General features: G+C 38.7%; 1 protein-coding gene across 2 annotated transcripts in view; it reads right to left on the bottom strand.

Annotated features, from left to right (window-relative positions):
* Positions 1–18,312, bottom strand: part of TMEM45A (transmembrane protein 45A) — a 66,833-nt gene that overhangs the window by 12,153 nt on the left and 36,368 nt on the right. Inside the window, exons 2-5 of one of the 2 annotated variants that reach the window (XM_082696086.1) lie at positions 11,494–11,560; positions 4,920–5,111; positions 3,451–3,663; positions 849–1,033 (exon numbers count right to left, since the gene is read on the bottom strand). In XM_082696086.1, coding sequence (XP_082552212.1) covers positions 849–1,033; positions 3,451–3,663; positions 4,920–5,109 — 588 coding nt within the window. In that variant the 5' untranslated portion in view covers positions 5,110–5,111; positions 11,494–11,560. The remainder of the gene's footprint in view (positions 1–848; positions 1,034–3,450; positions 3,664–4,919; positions 5,112–11,493; positions 11,561–18,312) is intronic. The other variant, XM_082696085.1, reaches the window with a different exon arrangement.

Raw genomic sequence — 18,312 nt, 5'->3', positions numbered from 1 at the left:
GATTCTTAATAAAGCATTAATTATTAATGGAACACTAATAGCTTGCCAATCCCTGCGATAACCTCATCCCAAGTTTCTGCTTTCTGATGACGAAATATCTCCTCTAAGAAGTCATCCCCTATTAAACCACATTTACCTTTCATCTCAGGATTTCCTTACATCTATATGTACATATTAGAGTATGATTTACCAGTGTCTATAAAATATAAGTTCACTAATTGGAATACATGTTTTTGACAACACGCCAAGCTTAGGTAGTCAACAGAGTAAAATGGAAAGAGCCCGGGGCTTGGGGTCAACCAGACCCACATTTAGATGCTAGTTCCATTACTGTGTGAGTCTGGGATAGTCACATCATCTCCCAGAGTCCTATCCATAAATTTGGGATGGTAATACCTAACTTCCAAGTCACTGTGAGGACCAAATTGAAACAACATGTATGAAATAGTCCTGTAGAGTCGTCGGCACATCATTGTTTCTCAATAATTAGTCATTTCCTCTCCTTTCTGCTTTTCATATATTTCTCAAGCTCGTTACTCATTAGGCTGTAAATTGCGCTAGCCTTAGCACCTGCTGCCCACAACAAGCAATGGCCCAGAATTCCTACATTACGGATATCCAGGTGTGTGAGGAAGATGGCCACACCCCACTTACTTTCCAGTCGCTCTGTCAGCACTCCCACTAGGGCCTCTGGGCTACTCAAAGAAACATTACCTCTCAAAGACCCACAGTCTCACTACAGGTGGCACATCAGAAGGAAGTCCCTGATTCTGGATCAAAATACCCCATTAAAGAGAAAAGAGTACAGATGGAAACACCAGATGCCTTCACTGGAGGCCCCGACTCACCTGCCAAAACCAGCTCCCCTGAAGCAGGATAAAGCTTGTCCGAAGAAGTTCCACAGTGATATTGGTCCGTATGAAGAGCTCCAAGAAGGCAATCAGGCCTGCCACAAAGACGGCCAAGACCAGCAGCTGGTGCACAAAGATGTCCAGCATTTCCCGGCCATGAGTGTGATTGTACAAGACAAAAGCTGATAGAGAGGAAAGAAACAGTTTCTCTTATTCAGTGAAACCAAGGGACATCTACCATTTCTCTCTCTCTGTCTCTCCCTCTGTCTCTCCCCAACCCCACAGAATTTTACACACACACATGCACACACACCAATTTGTCCAAAATATCAAGTGCTCTCTGCTTCCCACAATAATGGAAACCTCTAGTATTTTTGGGGAGTCCTCACACTTCTTTTTTTTTTTTTTTTTTTTTTTTTTTTAAGATGCTATTTGTCAGAGAGAGAGTGAGCACAACCAGGGGGAGAAGCAGTTTCCCTGCTGAGCAAGGAGACTGATGGCAGGACTCAATCCCAGCACCCTGGAATCAGGACCTGAGCTGAAAGCAGAAGCTTAACCCACTGAGTCACCCAGGCCTCCCAACATCACTACCTCTTTTATTTATTTATTATTATTATTATTTTAAGATTTTATTTATTTATTTGACAGAGAGATATCACAAGTAGATGGAGAGGCAGGCAGAGAGAGAGAGAGGGAAGCAGGCTCCCCGCTGAGCAGAGAGCCCGATGCGGGACTCGATCCCAGGACCCTGAGATCATGACCCGAGCCGAAGGCAGCGGCCCAACCCACAGAGCCACCCAGGCGCCCCTAATTATTATTATTTTTTTAAGATTTTATTTATTTATTTGACAGAGAGAGATCACAAGCAGGTAGAGAGGCAGGCAGAGAGAGAGGAGGAAGCAGGCTCCCTGCTGAGCAGAGAGCCTGATGTGGGTCTCGATCCCAGGACCCTGAGATCATGACCTGAGCCTAAGGCAGCGGCTTAACCCACTGGGCCACCCAGGCGCCCCTAGCCTTGAACCCAACATCACTACCTCTTAAGAATAAGGATCGATCACTCCTTTTCCCTTTTCCTTGTCTAACATATCATATTTTTAAACTATATTTCAAAGCATCTTCTATGCAGGAGGATGAATAGTAAGGGGGATGGGACAGGAGAAAGAGTTAGGGTGAACACACAGATGAATGAAACAGACCCTCGCCTAAAGGAATTCAGCCCATTGGAGTAAGCAAATACATATATGTACAAATCATAAAAGAGAACTTTGCTGGGTATGAAAAAATGCTCCAGAAGCTCCCAAGAAGTAGTAACTACCTATATTTTTTAATCCCATGAGCAGATTCCAGCTTTATCTTCAACCTTTTCATGTAGATGAGGAGGAAAAGATGTTCACTCAAAATATGGTAAGACCCTGAAATACTGAGAATCTTGCCATTGGTTTTTGATGCCCTTCTTTTAGCTAGCCTTTGTTCTCAGAGAGGGGTTGGCAAAAGTCCTTATATTCAGATATGGGAGGGAAGGTGGACAGTTAGGAATTGGCCCCTCCTGAAAATCTGGGGCTTTTTTAGTTCTTTTTTTTTTTTTTTTTAGATTTTATTTATTTATTTGACCGACAGTGAGAAGGAACACAAGCAGGGGGAGTGGGAGTGGGAGAGAGAGAAACAGGCTTCTTGCTGAGCAGGGAGCCCAACGAGGGGCTCGATCCCAGGACCCTGAGATCATGACCTGAGTTGGCAGATGTTTAACAACTGAGCCACACAGGTACCCCATGGGCTTTTTTAGTTCCATAATCAATCTATTCCTTAAAAATACAATAAATGAAAACAAGTTACTAAACACCTGTTTTCCCTACACAGTAAGAGGGACATCAACTGAACAAAAAGTATTTTTCATTAACCTTTCAAAAATAGGACCTCCTATTTTTAGTGACTGATTTTTGACTCCACTTATCATGTCATGGTGAAGCTTCAGTATATCAATATGAACATAGCTAGATAGCAGGTTAGTAGGTTGCTGTGAGTGGTCTCCTTGTTTCAGGGTACTCATGCTACAGGGTGCCTGGGTGGCTCAGTGAGTTAAAGCCTCTGCCTTTGGCTGAGGTCATGATCCCAGGGTCCTGGGATGGAGCCCTGCATGGGGCTCTCTGCTTAGTGGGGAACCTGCTTCCTCCTCTCTCTCTGCCTGCCTCTCTGCCTACTTGTGATTTCTGTCTGTCAAATAAATAAATAAAATCTTTAAAAAAAAAAAAAAGATACTCATGCTTCACTATCCTAAACTCAGTTTCACTTGTTTAAACAGAAATAATAATTCTCTCCAGAATAACCTAGAGATAAATAACCATGGCAGCTGGTTCTTTAAGAATGATTTAAAATGTGAATAAAGCACATCAAATGATGGTGCTTGTCTTATTTTACTGTATGAGTCAGTAGGGAGGGAAAATCCTTGGCATCCTATGCAGGACATCTAACGATCTCCCCATGGCCCAAACAGATGGCCCAATTGATCAAGGCAGCACCAAGATACTAAAGGAATATTATTGTACAGGCCTAGACAAGTGTCCAAGGATAGTGAAACAGGAACATACTCACTTATACTTACCCTCCACGAATAAGCCATTCGACAACATTAACTTGGTTAAGGAGGTGGGAAGTGAACTGATGATAAAACACAAGATGTTCGCCACACCCAGCAGCCCAAAGAAGAAATACATGGTGAAATGATGCCAGCTCAAGAGTTCAACCCACTGGCCCTCTTTATAATCATATAAGGCTAGGTGGGGCCCACCAGGAATAAACTGCTCCCCGAGCATGCCTGCAAAGGAGATATCACAGTTTTAGCAACCCTTTCCATGACTTCACAAAGAAAGCAGGAAGATACTGAATGAACCCATGGCTTATTCAAATCTAATGTCCTTCTATGATGCTGATTGTTTTTTCTGGGCTATTCCTTAACAGCTAAGTACTGGTGCTTTCAGTTCAAACACTGGTTTGGATGATCAACATTTAGTCAAAGATAACCAATTTAGTCAGACAGCTAGTTATTTCAGATCTTCAAAGTTGATCATTTCAGTTCTTCATAGCTCCATGACCAGTTCCACTGATGGTCTTAGTTTCCATTTTCATGTAATGACTAGATAAATTGTACAAAGGCTGATTACTTCCTTCTGACACACCCTACATCTTTGGATAGCATCTTTGGGTAGCTACCACGAAAAGGAGAGTTGTGCTTGATTCAGAATCAAAAGACTAGGGTTCAGCTTTTCCTCAATTAAGGATAACTGAGAAAACACAGATTATAGCACACGGTCTGGTCAGGTACAGAAACAGTAAAACTTTTTTTAAAATACTGCTGTATGTGTCAATCTATGGAATCTGGCAAGGCAATTCCTCTCTTTGGAAATGGTTGCTCTGTAATTTCATGTCCATAGCAAAGACCTGTTGCCATGAATAAAGCATGAAGAAATCTAAAGGGAAAGGAGAAAGTTCTGCTTTTCACAAAGGAGAGGCTACCGGAGAATTCTAAAACCACAGAAAATTTTCTCAGAACCTTATAGTCAATGAAAAGTCCTTAGAAGTCATCTGGCCTAACTTCCCTTTTCAATTTAAGAATAATGCAAAAAAGGATGAGTATATAAAGCAAGGTCTTCAGCCTGACCCCTCTGTACAGTCCATCAGCAACAACTTACAACTAAGGCTTTCCCACAATAACTTGGTTATTTTGGCATCATTTTGAAAAATGGTTTCTGATAGAGTTTACTCTTTCAGGCATCAGAATAAATATTATAAAACTAGTTCAAGGTTCCAACTAATTCGATAAAGGAAAGTCACCTTGAGTGGTCAGGCAAGTTAATATCTATGACTGACTCATTAAGGAATAGCCTTCTGTATAAACATGAAGTGTCCCCTTCTAACAAACTATAATCAGATAGAAGTTACAATTAAAATATGTGTTCAGAGATTTTTTAAATAAAAATTCATTTTAGCAATTTCTTGATTTGATATTTAATTTTCTCTTTGATGTAGAAATACCCAAAAGGAGAAAACAGAACACAGAAATGGTACACTCACCAGTGATGGCCATGCCAATTAATACAATTCCCTCAAAAATTTCTATTCGATGGAATAATGCTTTGGAGCCAAGGTAGGAAGTCCTTTTGTGCTTTTTGAAGGCATACTTCAGAATGCACTTGATGGTCCACCAAATACCCATGATAATGAAGAAGGTTCCAGGGAGGGCATGACCTTTGAAATTCCCCATGTCTACCAAGATAAGAACATATAGAAGATGAATACATTTTGTTTCCAGAACTTAGCCAAAACATCATTCACTTTCATAAAATACAGTATTTTCTGATGATAGTAGATATACCATTGATTTAAGAGGAGTTGATATTACTGTCAATCACTGCAATGTCAACAATACCAACAAGGAAAACATGCATATTCATTGAACGCTTACCTTGTGCTAGGCACTATGTCAAATGTTCTGCACACAATCTCTACAACATACAATCTCTCCATTTTCAACTGGGACACAGGCTTAGACAGGTAAGTGAATTGCCCAAATCTCACACTATTAAGCAAGAGTTATGTTGTTTTCAAGAGGGAGTTCAAGGATTTCTTAAATGATAGCATGTGCAACACCATATATTTACACTTTAAGCATATTTGGAGGAAAGTAATATGAAAATTTTACCTGTATGTTTAATACTTGAAATGATATAAAATTGCCTATAATTTTTTAAGTAATTTCAAAGTATCAAGCATTGAGTATACAAAAGAGACTATTAGTGCTCATCAAATATTCAAGCATTTCTCCAAAGACTTTTCCTAGCCTCTTCAGGTGAATCAAAACCATGTTTCTAAACAGTATGGAAGTGCCTCAAAAAGTTAAAAATAGAGATACCCTATGACCCAGCAATTGCACTACTAGGTATTTACCAAAGTGATACAAAAATACACTCAAAGGGGTTCATGCACCCTAATATTTATAGTAGCATTATCAACATTAACCAAACTATAGAATGAGCACAAGTGCCCATCAACTGGTGAATTGCTAACAAAGGTGTGGTATTTTTTTACAATGGAATATTACTCAGACATCAAAGAGAAGGAAATCTTGCTATTTGCAACCGTGTGGATGGAACTAGAGGGAATTATGCTAAGTGAAATAAGTCAGTCAGAGAGAGACAAATACCAATGATTTCACTCATATGTGGAATTTGAGAAACAAAACAGATAAACATAGGGGAAGGGAAGGAAAAATAAAATGAGATAAAAACACAGAGAGAGGCAAACCAAAAGAGACTCAACTATAAAGAACAAACTGAGGATTGCTGGAGGGAAGGTGAATAGTGGAATTGGCTAAATGGATGATAAGCATTAAGGAGGGCATTTGTTGTGATGAGCACTGGGAGTTGTGTGTAGGTGATGAATCACTGGATTCTACTCCTGAAACCAATCCACATGGTATGTTAACTAACTGCAATTTAAATAGAAACATGAGGGGCACCTGGGTGGCTCAGTGGGTTAAGCCTCTGCCTTCGGCTCAGGTCATGATCCCAGGGTCCTGGGATCGAGCCCCACATTGGGCTTTCTGCTCTGCAGGGAGCCTGCTTCCTCCTCTCTCTCTGCCTGCCTCTCTGCCTACTTGTGATCTCTGTCAGATAAATAAAGAAAAAATCTTTAAAAAAATAAATAAATAGAAACATGAGAAAACTATTTTATCCTACCTAAAGAAACAAATAAAAACCATGATGGCACTTGTCATTTCCAGGCTGAGTGAGTTAGGGGCCTACATGACTCCTTTAACTCACCTGTCCCCTGTCATGGCAACCTTTGCATGGCTTATCCAGAACATAGTGGATGGTCAACCAGTCTGCTTCAGATTAATTGTGCTAAATTAAGCTGGCTTAAAGAGCTTAATCCATCCTATCCAGATGGATACCAAGCCAAATCAAACTGTAAATAGTTTACACAACTCTTATGTTTACATGGTGCAGCAAATAATAAAAAGAACTATCCTCCATTTTTGGTCAGTGCTATAGAAAATCAGTCTTGAATTATGTGAGCAGTGCTTTGTTCACAAGTACTGTACCATCAACAGAATAATGAAGAGAGAATGCAGAATCCTCTTAATGAATCTCACAGTAGGCCAGACGTAGGAGAACTGATGAAAGGAGACTTCAGGTTTCCTCTGGCCTAGCAGAGAGCTTTATCTCCTTGAGTGGGTACTGGGCATCTCAGCTCAGGAAAGACCCCTTTGGGTGACTTCCACATCCTTCACAAGTGTGAAGTTTCAAGGGGGAACTGTGAAGTTAACTCAAACAGTATGAGTCTCTTAAATTTCTAGTCGAACCCCCTGGCAGACATTTTGGCATGCCTCTAAATCAACCAAACCTTCTAAGAGACTCCAACTCAATATAGTTGACTCTTGGACAACACAGGGTTGAACAGCTTGTGTCTACTTAGATGCAGATTTTTTTTTACACATCCTGGAAATGTATTTTCTCTTATGATTTTCTTCATAAAATTTTCTTTCCTCTAGCTTACTTTATCATAATAATAAAGTACATGATATATATAGCATACAAAATATGTGTTAATTGATTGTTTATATTATCAGTAAGGCTTTCAGTCAACCATAAGCTGGTAGTTCAGCTTTGGGGTAGTAATGGGTAATCCATGGATTTTTGACTGTGCAGGGGGTTGGTACCCATGTTATTTAAGGGTCAGTTGTATATCACATAATGCCAAGTGCCCATTCTTGTCCTCTGACTCTAATTAGGGTTGTGTTTTGGGGCATGTCCATTAACCTCTCAAAGCCTTAGTTCTTAATAAAAGATGGAGGTGGCCTAGGTGACACCTGATGTTCCTTTCTGCTTGAACATTCTGTGATTCCTCATCCTAGCCACCATATTTAGCAGTGTCACTGAGTTCTCCTCTTTGCCTTGGCTTATGAAACCACATGGTGTTAAAATATGCTTTTCTGTGGGATTGAAAAATACATCCAGACTGTAAATTATTTGTACTTTTCTGGAGAAGAATTTGATAGGTCTTAAGAAGATTTGAAGGTTTTATATTTGTTGGTATAGGAAACCCATTTCCAGGAAGCTATCCTAAACTTATTAACCAGAAATACAGGCACCAAATTAAAAATATACATTATCTAAAATCAGAAGAAGGATTTAAAAATTTTTTACAGCCACTTAACCCACTGAGCCACCCAAGGACCCCTACAGCCACTTAAAATAAAGTTTTCAAATAACTTAAGTGATAGGGGCTATATTTAGTGAAAAGAATAGCATTTTTCAAACCTGAGAAGGGGCTTTGGATTCAGGCGGACTAGAACTGAATCCCAACTTTATCATTTACTAGCTAAGTGACTTGGGCAAGTTATTTAACTTCTCAATGCCTCTGTTTCCTCTTCTGTGAAATGGGACAAAGAACAATAGCTAACTCCTAAAATTAAAATAAGTTCCTCTAAAGTAAATAATCCATAGTAATAAGCAAGCTCATGTTATCCTCAACTCACCTCAAACTACTAAAGTAGAATAAAAGTAAAATCAAATGAGGAATTCTACTTGGACAAAACTGCTGAAACGCAACAAGCATCTACATAATTCTCTTGGCAGTCATGCATGTACTGCTTGTAACATTTCTCCAACTATTGTCTTAGAAGGTTACTGGAATCTTCTGTAGTTATTTAATTCCTTGACTGCATTTAAAGAATGAACTTCTTGAAAGTAAGAAGAAAGACCATAAATCTATTCTTTCTATCCTCCCCCCCATTGAACCTGGATAGCATCTTATACACTCTGAAATTCCAAACTAACAAGAGTAACTAAGTCCTTCTAATAAGGATCATATATTTATAAAACATCTCTACTCTGATGTCTCAAAACTTGCTCATACTCAACATATCCACAAATTGAACTAATCATCTTATCTACCCACCCACTACCAGAAAATAATTTTCCCCTAGTCACTGATTTTTTTTTTTTTTAAGATTTCATTTACTTATTTGAGAGAGATCACAAGCAGGCAGAGAGGCAGGCAGAGAGAGAGGAGGAAGCAGGCTCCCCGCCGAGCAGAGAGCCCGATGTGGGGCTCGATGTGGGGCTCGATCCCAGTACTCCGAGTTCATGACCTGAGCCGAAGGCAGCGGCCCAACCCGCTGAGCCACACAGGCGCCCCATAGTCACTGATTTTGTAATACCACCACTACCATTCACTTACTTGCTCAAACTCAAAATATGAAAATCATCATAGAGGCCACCTATGTCTCTGAAAACTAATTGATTATTAAGAACTATTGCTTTTACTGTCTTATATCAACACTCCCTTGCCCCAAATCTTGCTGACTCCCTTGCTCTTTCAATTTCATCTGCCTAGGGAAATCCTCCCTGATGGCCCAAAGAGAAGACTTCCTTAATACCTTCTCAAGGTACCCAGTTCTTATTTTAATGAATTCTTTGTGTGATTAGTTAATCAAGATCTGTCCTCTTCATTAGTCGTTATGCCCATCACTATTAAAAGCCAGGTAGCACTCCACTCCTCAGAGGAGGCCCAGGAGCCTGGGATATTCTCCATTTTTAATGCCCTGATAAATTTTTAAAAGGTGTAAGATGCCAAAACAGAGTTGCATAAACCACGATTGCTTTTCAGTGTTTAGATTTACCTAATAAATACCTTCTTTTTAATTTTTTTTTTATTTTTTAAATTTTTTAATTTAAATTTAATTTAGTTGACATGTACTATTATTAGTTTCAGGGGTAGAATTTAGTAATTCACCAGTTGTTTATAACACCCAGTACTCATTACATCAAGTGTCCTCCTTAATGCCCATCATCCAATTATCCCTTCCCCTAACCCACCTGCCCTCCAGCAACCCTCAGTTTGTTTCCTAGAATTGCCTAGAGTTCAGTATCTCTTAGGGTTTGCCTCTGTTTTTATTTTATTTTTCCTTCCCTTTCCCTATATTCAGCTGTTTTGTTTCTTAAATTCCACAAATGAGTGAAATCATATGCTATTTGTCTTTCTCTGACTGACTCTGCTCGCATAATACCCTCTAGTTCCATCTATATTGTGATAAATACCTTCAACACACATGCAAAACATATTACCTATGTTGGAGCTAACAGGAAAATTTAAATTTGGGGCCCTTCTTACATGTGTGGCTCTGGCCAAATAATCTTCTCGATCCACCTCCATGACCAGCATTATAATAGGTTCCTGCTGCCCCAAAAGCTGAGTGAACCAATATATCTCAGCACAGCCACTGGGACATGACAGGGAGGTAATGGGGAGTAGATGAAGGTTTTTGAAGAGGGATATGAGGTGATCAGGGTAGGGAAAGAAATGAGGCATTGCTCCTAGCTCAGTTATAGAACTTCTGCATTTTAGCCTTTTAATCTGAAACAATGTGATGGTTCAATTTTTCTCTGTTTTAAAAAACTCAAACAAAATAAAGTCAAAGCAAGCTTGCTATATTTGCCTAGCTAAGGGGCTCAACAGACCCAGTTGCTCCTGGCAATGAAAATGGTATTCATTTTTTTTTTCCCACTTTCATTGTGGAAAGAAAAAAACTGCTCAAATTCTCAAATATTACTTCACTGTGATCTCCTAGAACACCATTATCCATAAATTTATCTTTTGTTCCTTGCTTTACTATTGCCTGAGATTGTAATTTACTGATCATAAAAGCCAAGTAGTCCAGAGTTTGATTCGATCTAAATCCAAAAAGAAGACACATTTCCCTTGGAAGAAAGCTTTTCTCACCTACAAAGCAAATCATACTTGCCAGAAAACCAGCAGATACCTCAGGAAGATCACCAAAATAGGAAACAAGAAGGTCCTTCCTCAATATATTTCTTGCCTGATCTTGCCACTTAAAATAATCTCATGGGGAAACTGGTTCATCCAGGCCTGAAATGGTGGGTTGCAATTCAACACCAGCTTCCAGCTACAATTTATCCTAAAAAATTCATACTCCTCCCCCATCAAAAACAAAACAAAACCCTCTACGCTTAATGACACCAAACACCATCCTCTGGGCTAATGACAAGCAATGGTTCCTACTATACTGGTTGGCCCCTTTTTTTTCTCACTGTCCTCCAAATTTACACACTCACTCACCATCCTAAAGGGAAATATTTTAAAACTATAATACTTAAGATAATACTGGACAAATCCCAAGATCTAACTTAGGTGTCAATTGTTAATCCCCAGTGTTACAGACACATAAACCATAGACGAGGCCAATGCACAGAAAGAGGAGAGAACTCAAAATAGTTCATGGAAAGAGATCCTACAGTTTTCTTGGTGGAATCTCAGCCAAATACTAACTTTAACATAAAATGAATACCATGGGGAAAACTTAAAATTTCATCTTGAGCCACCACCAAAATAAAGTATACCTAAATCTTAGTGACTCCTTTCTAAGCACATTTATAAATCCCAATACACTAAAAAAAAATTTAACTATTTCTTGAATTTCATTTTACCATTTGCTTGACACTCAAAGCAAAGTATAAACAAGCATTTGTAGCTTTAAAGTTCTCCATCACTCCATCATTCCATACCAGTACATTCTCTCCCAAATTTCAACTATTTCAAGTTTCCTTAATAAAATTACCCTTACCTTCACACTTTCCTCAATGTCAAATCCAACTCAATTCTCTTCTCCCAAGAACTTATAATGGTTCCTGCTTCAAGAAGAAAAAGAAGATACTGACTGGTCTAAATCTAATTACTTTCCTTCTTAGAGACGAAACCAATGTGCTTATGTTTTTCCAGCATGAAGGCAGCAGATAAATCTTCAGAATATGTCACAATGCCTTCATAAATGTAAATATTAGGGCCACACCCTTTTTGAAATCCTACTTCATATCCAAACATTGTGCCATAGAGTAATTCCCAAGAACTCACCTTGCCACCCACTCACATGACCACTAGTCTCAGACATGTGTTCCCTGCTGTGAGAACCAAAGCCCAATTAGAGCATGTGTGATCTTTGCTATCTCTTCCAGGTCATCAAGATGGACAGAAGACAAGCAGAATGGTATGGTAGCAGTAACATAAGGAGCAGATCCAGTAAGTCCTATGAAGACAAACCATTCCCTAATATGCAATGCCTCAAAGACAGATTGTCACAGGAGCTAGGGTTGGAGTCATAGCCAAAACCAAAGTTATAAGAATAAGAAAAGATGAAAAAAATTGCTGTAGGTCATCAGTGAAGCTCAGTTGCCCTCAAGAAATACACAAACTAGTAGACAAGTACATTCTAAAACAAACAGGAGGTTTGCACAGAGTGAAACAGGAAGACGCAGCAGCAGTTTGACTCTAACCTGAAGAGCTAGCAACTGTTATCCTGTCTGTATGCCACTCTTATTTCCCCTCTCAATGATAAACCCATGGTGAGTGAGGGCCATATCCTTTATCATGCTTTGCACCTAATTAGCATTCAATAAATCACAATGAATGATGGGCTTCTGCCTGGAACCCCATCACCCTGAATCACTGACCTGGGTGGCAACCAGTTTCAGAAACAGCTGATGTGGTTAATTAAATGCAGATTTTTGGAACCCACTTTAGATCTACTGAATCAATCTGGGGGAGGCCCATGAATCTGCATTTAAAATAAGCACACATCAGTTATATTTTTATATTCTTAAATTTTGAGAACCAAAGGTTTAGACCATGTGGAGACAAGCAGAATGACACCAAGACACTGAAATTTAAATGTGACTTCCCTATCACCATACCCCAGAGGCCATCTGTCTCCCATCAGTGTCATAAACTCTACTGGGCTTGTTCACATCTGCTTCATACTGGGCAGAGTTGGGTGGCTCAACAACTGTTCCTGAGGCCAGAATGATAATCTGGCTCCAGAAGAAGACAATAACCATTCTACACTGCTGCCATTCTGTTCTATTTTATTTTATCATACATTATTAAGATATTTTATTTTATTTTGATCTCTTTTACACCCCAACCTCTTACACCCATACCCCTATCAATCTTTAAATTCTAAAACTACCCATGTCACATGGGCTAGTCTTAACCAAACACCCAGAATGACAAACAGAAATCTACATTTAAAAAAAAAAAAAAAGACACAGAATGAGCCAATCCAAAGACATATGTATTGAAAAATAAAACCAACGAACAGAAAAGAAGAACAAATGTTATGTTAAATCACCTGCCTGTGATGAACTCTTCGAAGTAAACAGTGGCCTGGAGTGTTTCTGTTAATAGTGCATCTGAGATGGGAAGGGAAGGAAGTTAGCATTCATGGAACATCTACTTCATGATAATTACTTCTCATGTATCTGTTTATTCTATTTTTGAAACAACTCAAGGAAGAAGTATTATTTCCACCATAGGTCTGAAGAAACTGAGACTCCAAGATATCTTCTGACCTACTCTAAGTCACAGAGTTAGTTAAGATCAGAGGCAGGATTTCAAGGTCCTTATCTCAGACTAATCCCCTAGATAAGGGCAAAGACCAGAAAAGGTTTGCAAATAAACCCAACGGTACTCACCAAGTTCCTTTGACTAGATTAAACACTGGAAGGAAAAAGGCTTCTATTCTGGGAGTTTCTATCATTGAGACGTCTCTGCATGTAAAGGAAGTGAAGATCTGCACGTAGCTTGAATATTTATTTGCCACTATTATAGTCAGAGTCAGAGTGCACAGGGATGCCAACTAAAAGGAAAGCTGGTCTGAGTAATCTGCAATGACTTCACTTGACAAAATGAAGATGCTAGAGATATGATTGGAGCTGTGATAAGAACTTAAAGAAATCATTCTATGGTTCCCAGCTTCATACCACTTCACAATTCAAGTCAATGAACAATTTCTGAGCACTACATACACATCCAACAATCTCCTTCAGGTAATAGGGAACTCCATGGTAAACAAATGTACCTACAACTTAGCTGGAAAATGTTCTCTAATTTTAAAGACCAGATGATTAGACTGGGCCTGACAAAATAATCTCTTCATTTCAAGGTCATTAATTTTATCACCTCTGAAAAATCCTTTTTTGCCACATAAAGTAATATAACCACATATTCCAGGAATCCGAATGTAGTGGGATGAGGATATTATTCTGTTTATAACAACAACACATATATGTTTACTATTCGGCAGAACAGAAAAGGCAAAAACATATGACTATGATACCAAGGAGACGAGCCAAGATTTATGTAAAGGAATAAACCACTTAAGGTATGCTGAGCCCCTCCATTTGATTCAGAGGAGTAAGAAAGGCATATTGCAGGACCCTATAAGACTATAAGGGACATTTGAGCTGGACTTTGAAGAATGATTGGGATTTTGAATGGTGGAGCTGAAAGGGAAGAGCACTCTAGACATAAGAAACAGCATGAATAAACTCTTGGTGGCAGAAACTTATAGGAGATATTGAAGTCACTTCTACCACAGGAGTAGAACACAACAGAAAATGCATCTAGAACTGCCACTTATATGGAAAGTTGGTAAAAGGCAAAAATAACAATATAAATTACCAATCAGTAAGAAAAAATTACTAGTGTTTTTAAAATCAAGTCTCTAGTAATGAATAAAAATCAAACTAGATCCCCACCTCACACCAGATTCAAAAATATATTCCAGGTGGATTAAAGACCTAAATGTGAAACTAAAACTCCAAAATTTTTAGTAGAAAATATTTGAAAATATCCCTATGACCTTGGGATAAGAAAGAATTTTTTAAACAAAATACAAAAAAGTAAAGTAATGAAAGAAAAGACTGATAAATTTGACCTCTTCAAAAAGTAAAGTTTTTAGTGATGCCTGGGTGGCTAAGCATCTCTCTCTAGCTCAGGTCAGGATCCCAGGTCCTAGGATTGAGTCCTTCTTGACCTCTTTGCTCAGTGGGGGAGGGGGGGATGGTGGTGCTATTTCTCCTTCTGCTGCCACTCCCCCTGCTTGTGCTCCTCTTACTCTTTCTCTCTGACAAATAAATAAATCAAATCTTTTTTTTAAGTATTTTTATATGTGAATGGCCAAGAAGCATAGGAAAAGATGCTCAATATTATTAGTCTATTAGAAAACGTTAATTAAAATTACAAATTATAATTACAAATACTCATCCACCAGAATGGCTAAATTTAAAAAGACTGACAATACTGATGATATTTGCAAGGCTGTGGACCATCTGGACCTCTTATGCACTCTAAGTGGGAACACAAATTTGTACAGCCCATCCAAAAGCAGTTTGTCACTTTTTATAAAGTTAAACATGCACTTACCATTTGACCCAGCAATTCCACTCCTAGGTATTTATCCAAGAGAAAATGAAATTATGTCCACACAAAGACATTTAAATGGCTGCTCACAGTAGCTTTATTCATAATAACCAAAAACCCAGAAACAGCCCAAATGCCCATCAACGAGTGAGTGCATGAACAAACTGATACATCTCTAAATAAATTTCTTCATCTGTAAAATCAGAGTCAGAGGTTTCTTGTGCAGATGAAACAAGTATAATGCAAAGTACTTGAATGGAAACTGATAAACAAAAAGCAACCAATAAATATTAGCTATTATTTTGACATCTGAAGTTTTAAGATTTTTCTGTTGTCACGCAAAATAGATTTAAATATTTTTTGCTGACAGCTTTGTGGATCTACCGTTCTATTCGTGAATACTCCATTTTCGTAACGATTTTAGTGTGATATGGAAATGAAATTCTATCATGTGTAAAAGCCTTTCAGTTTCCCTGCTCCTCCCTCCCCTTCAATATGGGGTTTATCCTCATAATCTAAGATAGCTGTCAAAGCCCCAGCCATCACAATCGTGTTCCAGGCTGCAGGGGAGAAAAAACGGCACAAGGAGAGTCTGTGTCTGCTTTTCAATGAGTTTCATTGAAGTATAATTTACATGCAGCAAAATTCACCCTTAAATTTTACAGAGGAAGAAACTGAGACAAAGAGATGAACTAAAATGTCATGAAGATGATAAGTAATGGAACTGGAACTGATATTCAGCCCTGGATCTATAGTGCCTCTACAACAATTGTACCATAAATAAAGTTGAACGACACATGGCAGACATAGAAGATATTTGTAATAAAGTTAACTGATAAACACTGAGTAGTCACAATTCATTTGACTAAATACCTAGGAGCATAACTCAGCTTATATGGTAAGACAATGTTTAGCTTTGTAAGAAACTGTCAAATTGTCTTTTTATTTTTATTTATTTATTTATTTAGATGGGGGAGAGAATCTTAAACAGGTTCCACACCCAGTGCAGAGCTCTATGCAGGGCTTGATCCCATAACCCTGAGATAATGACCTGAGCCAAAATCAAGTCAGATGCTTGACCAACTGAGTCACCCAGGTGCCCCTGCCAAATTGTCTTCTAGATTGTCTGCACCATTTTGCATCCTACCAGCAATGAATGAGAGTTCTTCTTTTTTTTTTTTTTTTTTTTTTTTTTCCATATTGTCTCTAGCATTTGTTATTGTCAGTGTTCTGGATTTTGACCATTCTAATAGCTATGTAATATGTAATGTTATTGTTGTTTTAATTTGCAGTTCTCTAATGATATATGATATTGAGGAGCTTTTCATATGATAATGTGTTATCTGGATATCTTACTTGGTAAGTAAACTGTTCAGATCTTTTCTCACTTTTTTTTTTTTAAGATTTCATTTATTTATTTGACAGACAGAGATCACAAGTGAGAGAGGCAGGCAGAGAGAGAGGCTTGATCCCAGAAACCTAGGATCATGACCTGAGCTGAAATCAGAGGCTCAACCCACTGAGCCACCCAGGCACCCCTTTTTCTCACTTTTTAATTGAGTTCTTTATTCATTGTTGACTTTTAAGGGTTCTTTGTATACTTCAGATGTTAGTTCTTCACCAGATGTATGGTTTGAAAATATCTTCTCCCAGTCTGTGACTTGTCTTTTCCTTTTTTTTAAAGGGCCTTTCAGAGGTGCCTGGGTGGCTTAATCAGTTAAACACTGGATTCTTGATCTCAATTCAGGTCTTGGTCTCAGCGTCATGAGATCCACTACCACACTGGGCTCTATGGTCAGCACAGAGTATGCTTGAGTTTCTCTCTCCTTCTACCTCTGCCCCTCTTGCTTGTGCTTCTCTATCTTTCTCTCTTTCTCTAAAATAAATAAATCTGTGCCTTTCACAGAGTGGAAATTTGAATTTTCGTATGATCTAACTTACACATATTTTCTTCCATTTTAAAAAAAAGTGTTTTTCATGAGTGGAAATTTTTAATTTTCATGTGATCTAACACATACTTTCTTTCAAGAATTGTGTACTTGACACTGCACTTAAAAACTGACCATCCTACCTAAGGTCTCACCATTAAGCATGATGTTAACTGTAGGTTTTGTGTAGCTATCCTGTAGCAAGTTGAGGATGTTCCCCTATATTCCTACTTTGCTGCTTTCAATATTTAAATTTTTTTCTTAAAATTACAATGACAACAACAACAACAAAAAAAAAAACCCTGAGAAGGTGGTTTAGAGCCAGATAATAGAAGACTTTAAATGCCAGGTTAAAAAGTTTAACCTTTTAGAATAAAGGCAATAAGAAGCAACTGAATATTTTGAGCTTCAGAACGTTTAAACTTTTACATGTTTTGAGCATCAGAACTTAAAACTTTTAAACAGTTTAAAAGTTTTATTCAAAGATGTAAAGATGTGGGGTACCTGGGTGGCTCAGTGAGTTGAGCGTCTGCCTTTGGCCCAGTTCATGGTCTCAGGGGCCTGGGATGGATTCCTGTATCAGGCTTTCTGCTCAGTGGGGATCCTGCTTTCCCCTCTCTCTGCCTGCCTCTCTGCCTACTTGTGATCTCTCTCTGTCTGTCAAATAAATAAAATCTTTGATGAAAAATTTATATATAAATATGTAAAGATGTCCAGAAAATGTGATTCCTCCAACTCCTTCACTAACCCACTCTGGTGAAATACAAATCTCGGTCTCCATTAAGCCTGCTTCATAATAAACTTGAATCTCTTGGAGTCCAGAGGAGGATGCAGAACACTCACCAATCTTGCTGACTGTTTCAGCAAAGACATGACTCCCACCCCCCCAACCACAAAAGAAACTATGTCACTGTGGTTCAAGGCAGAGGCCCAGGAACCCAATGGCCCAGACTCAGTACTAAGCATATACAGACAAAATGCAATAACCACACCTGAATCAACAATGTTGACATATTCCTTTGCATCACATTTTCTACCAGGGTAGCTAGCTGTTGTCAAGGGCTCTATTGATAAGGCCATCTGGATGAATCCTTGGCCTCTCTACAGAGAACACCTTATAGCCCAATTCTTATGACCTTGGCTGCCTCACTTCTTCTTTACCCACATTTGGGCATCCTACTCTTCCCTTCCTTTCCCCCCTTCTGCCTATCACAACCAGTTCTCAGAAGGGCAGCAGAGATGTGTCTGGATTCTAAGCA

This window comes from Mustela nivalis (assembly GCF_964662115.1).
Source record: "Mustela nivalis genome assembly, chromosome: 1".
Classification (NCBI taxonomy): domain Eukaryota; kingdom Metazoa; phylum Chordata; class Mammalia; order Carnivora; family Mustelidae; genus Mustela; species Mustela nivalis.
This window is presented reverse-complemented; position numbering and strand designations above follow the sequence as displayed.